At 33.0% G+C, this 3,628-nt stretch overlaps 2 protein-coding genes across 2 annotated transcripts; both read left to right on the forward strand.

The window, feature by feature from the left end:
• The first annotated feature begins 704 nt into the window (after nt 1-704).
• On the forward strand, nt 705-1,346 carry LOC120143872 (transcription factor bHLH90-like). Its single transcript, XM_039158087.1, has 3 exons — nt 705-838; nt 944-1,120; nt 1,217-1,346. The coding sequence occupies exons 1-3, from the start codon at nt 738-740 to the stop codon at nt 1,344-1,346; spliced, it is 408 nt and encodes a 135-aa protein (XP_039014018.1). The 5' UTR covers nt 705-737.
• Nucleotides 1,347-1,519: 173 nt separating this feature from the next.
• LOC120143808 (transcription factor bHLH90-like) lies at nt 1,520-3,003 on the forward strand. The gene is made up of 4 exons (XM_039158039.1): nt 1,520-2,151; nt 2,249-2,410; nt 2,513-2,689; nt 2,869-3,003. Exons 1-4 carry the CDS (start codon nt 1,531-1,533, stop codon nt 2,926-2,928), a joined length of 1,020 nt encoding a protein of 339 aa, XP_039013970.1. The 5' UTR covers nt 1,520-1,530; the 3' UTR covers nt 2,929-3,003.
• The last annotated feature ends 625 nt before the right edge of the window (nt 3,004-3,628 follow it).

The raw sequence follows: 3,628 nt of genomic DNA on the forward strand, positions 1-3,628 counted from the left end.
TAACCGAATTAACTTAAATTTTAAACAATATATATTATATATTAAATATTTTCAATTAATTCAGTCGGTTAACTTGGTTTAAATCGAAATTTAAACACTATTAAAGTTATGTAATATATAAATAATGTTAAATATTTAAAAATTTTCAATTAATTCGATTAATTAACCGATTTCGAATTGAATTAGCAGATAACCGAATTTTGAAAAGATCATTAACTGTTAACCGATCGAACATAAAATTAACCTACAAATTAATAAAAAATTTTGATTTAATCGATTTAATGAACACTCCTATAAACAATGTGGCTAACTAACCAAATGTATTATTCTAATTTTATCTATTTTGTAAAATACTTTTAATTATTTCATTTATATCAATTTCATATAGCGTGATCATATCATATACCGCGTACTATATGGATAGTGATGGGGCTTGTGCAGTTAGAGGTAGCTGTCAAAAGCTGCTTTTGAACCGTCGCTACTTTGTTGTTATAAAGGCTGATGAATTTCCAAAAGTAGACAAGTAAAAAAACTACCTCTACCTCTGCCACTGTTACTACCGGCATCAGATGCTTCTCTGTCACAGATTTTGTACCCAATTTTAAGAAGATCCCTCCATTATTAGTTGGTTAACAAAAAAAAATAAAAAATACTGCCCTTGAACTTTATAAAAATAATTTCTTTCTATATTTTCACCATTTTTCGATTTTCAGTAAGTTCTGGGGTTGTCAAAGACAATGAGAGGTTTTGATAGAACAGTGGATTGGCTTAGACCATTTGTTGATAGTAAAGGTTGGGACTTTTGTGTTGTTTGGAAATTGGGTGATGATCCTTCTAGGTACACGCCATTCATCACCATAACCAATAATCATCTTCATTCTTTCTTCCTTTTTGGAGACTCAAATGAAGCTCTTGTTTCTTTGTTTTTGGTTTCTTCTTGAAGGTTTATTGAATGGAAAGGTTGCTGTTGTAGCGCTTGTTTTCATGTCAAAGAGGAAAAAGATGAATTGCAGAAGCCATTGGGTCCCTTTTGCAGGGATTCTCATTTTCAACATCCCATAAGATCAGAGGCTTGTGAAGCTCTCTCACATTTTCCTTTTCTCATTTCTCTCTATTCCGGGTAAACATTGTTCTCTCAAATTATAGAGTTTTCAGTTTTGGAAATTCAATAAAAAGAAAGACAAGTATTCTGATTTTATGACAGTGAAAAGGACAGGATTCATGGAGATGTTGCTATGTCCAATAAGCCAAGTTGGATTAGCTATGGAAATGCCTCTGCTTCACATTCTTTACATCATGTGTGTACTTTCCACGCTCTTCTCTTAACTTACATTTTCTCGGTCTAGAACTTGCAGTAGTTTAAGTTGGATCAACAAATGTGAATGTTATCTCCTTGAACCGTAATTTTTGCCAAATGATCAATGTGTTTCTATATTTTGATATGATCAATGTGTTTTTGACAGGAAATGACCGGAACCCGAGTTCTGATCCCGGTTTTCGGCGGTCTGATCGAGCTCTTTGCTTCGAGACATGCAAGATTCCTTGGCCTTTGTCATTGATTTCCTTGCAATCTATTACTGTCTTTCTAATAAACATGTTCATTCATCCATTTTCATGCAGATACCGAAAGATCACAGCCTCATAGAGTTAGTAACATCTCAATGCAATGCAGTTTTAAAACCAGAACTCTCAAGTGCAGAAAGCTATACAAAAGCAAATCTTGACAGATGGTATAACTTGCCATTTTCCATTAGCTTGTCGACCTCTGTTCCGAGAATAGGATCGATTCCACCGGTATCAGATTCGAGCTCCCTTCTTAGTTTGGATGGATCATACTGTGGTTCCAGTCCTTCAATTGAACATCCACCCTTTGCTTCTGATTCTGCCTACATGTCTCAAGGCGAGAAATTCAAGCACCCAATTGGCACACATTATGGAACAAAGAGACTAAGATGCAGCAAAAATGTGTCTGAGCAACAAGCAAGGTTTGTTCCGGATTGCGACGAGTCCGTAAACAACAGAATGCAAACAACCGAGAAGCCAGAGAAAGAGAAATACCATTCTAAGAATCTCGTCTCAGAGAGGAACCGAAGGAAGAAGATAAATGAACAGCTCCTCAAGCTAAGAGCTTTAGTCCCTAAGATATCCAAGGTTACCTTGAACTAACATTACATAAATAGCACGATAACAAAGTTAATTTCACTCTTCTGCCTTCTTATTAGACATATCGTTGTTTCCAAATTTGCAGATGGATAAATCTGCTATTCTCACGGATGCCATCGAATACATAGGAGATTTGCAGCAGGAGAAGAAGAAACTCGAAAACGAGCTCATGGAAATCAAGGACAACATGTCTGCTGTTAAGCCTAACCAAGTTTCATCCGGCCTTACTGAGACGTTGAAAACGGAGGTAACCGAAATGGAAATTAAACACTGGTTTTGTTGTTACATTTGTCACAAGTTTCCATCATTGAAAACTTTCTACCGAACTTATGTTGAATATTTTTCTCAGGTACATGTAGAAGTGAACCAGATAACAAAAAGAGAGTTCTTGATTAAGCTCCACTATGAGCACAATAGAGGCAGCTTTGCAAAGTTGATGGAAGGCATAGATTCTTTGGGACTTCAAGTGATTGACGCTAATGCCACAACGTTTAATGAAAAGGTTCTCAGCATTTTCAAAGTTGAGGTAAGTCTCACTGGATGGTTCATATACTACGATTCGACTGATATACATCGACACGAGTATCCAACATAAATAGGAGTCGAAGCAACAGAGATTTCTCGAATCATTATAATTCTTGTTTAACTAATGAAATTCTGACATGTTTTTTTTCTGCTAACACTGTGTTTTTAACTTATGCAAAGGCAAACAGGGATTTTCAATCCAGGAAATTGAGAGACTTGTTGACCAACTTAACAAAGTAGGTAAATCACATTCCTGGTTCAATATACAGTAAAAGAAAATGTAGATTCAGGGTTGAGATTGAAGCAATGTATAGTAAAAATGGACAGCTTTGTTCTTACACATGTAGTTTTTTTTTTTTTTTTTACCAATTTCTACATACAAATGGCTGATTTTATGCGGATAATTCAAGTTTTAGTTTCATTTTGGCTTCTTTTCTAATTTGTAACTGATAATTATGCCTGATATCTATAAATATCATTGTCAGTTTGCAACATGCGAGAATCATTCAATAATTAATATTTTTTAAATATTTTATTAAAACATTATATTACTATTAAATATATAAAATAATATTACATATAATTAATAATTTAATAATATTATTTTAAAATATTATAATAATTAATAAATATTATTTATAAAGTATAATAAGAGTAAACTATATTCATCACTTAACTATTTTTCCACTCTTATTTTGATCATTAAAGCTTAATAAGAGTAAATTACATTCATCACTTAACTATCTTTTTACTTTTATTTTGGTTATTAAAGTTTAAAAATTTTCAATTTAATCACTCAACTTTCGATTTATTCTTGTTTTAGTCACTCTATTGTTAAATAATTAACGGTGTTATAACATCAATTTGATGTCCATTTGCCATATGCACCAAAAATGAATAAGCATTTGGTGAAAGTGAAACCCAACAATCAAATTGAAAG

The sequence above is a fragment of the Hibiscus syriacus genome, unplaced genomic scaffold (genome assembly GCF_006381635.1).
Source record: "Hibiscus syriacus cultivar Baekdansim isolate YM2019G1 unplaced genomic scaffold, ASM638163v2 tig00110864_pilon, whole genome shotgun sequence".
Taxonomy (NCBI): domain Eukaryota; kingdom Viridiplantae; phylum Streptophyta; class Magnoliopsida; order Malvales; family Malvaceae; genus Hibiscus; species Hibiscus syriacus.

Coding starts and splice junctions, on each gene's coding strand:
- LOC120143872 (XM_039158087.1), top strand. CDS start 738: ATGAGAGGTTTTGATAGAACAGTGGATTGGCTTAGACCATTTGTTGAT. Junction 839..943: donor TTGGGTGATGATCCTTCTAG/GTACACGCCATT, acceptor TTCTTCTTGAAG/GTTTATTGAATGGAAAGGTT. Junction 1,121..1,216: donor CTCATTTCTCTCTATTCCGG/GTAAACATTGTT, acceptor TGAAAAGGACAG/GATTCATGGAGATGTTGCTA.
- LOC120143808 (XM_039158039.1), top strand. CDS start 1,531: ATGCAAGATTCCTTGGCCTTTGTCATTGATTTCCTTGCAATCTATTAC. Junction 2,152..2,248: donor TAGTCCCTAAGATATCCAAG/GTTACCTTGAAC, acceptor CCAAATTTGCAG/ATGGATAAATCTGCTATTCT. Junction 2,690..2,868: donor TCAGCATTTTCAAAGTTGAG/GTAAGTCTCACT, acceptor ACTTATGCAAAG/GCAAACAGGGATTTTCAATC.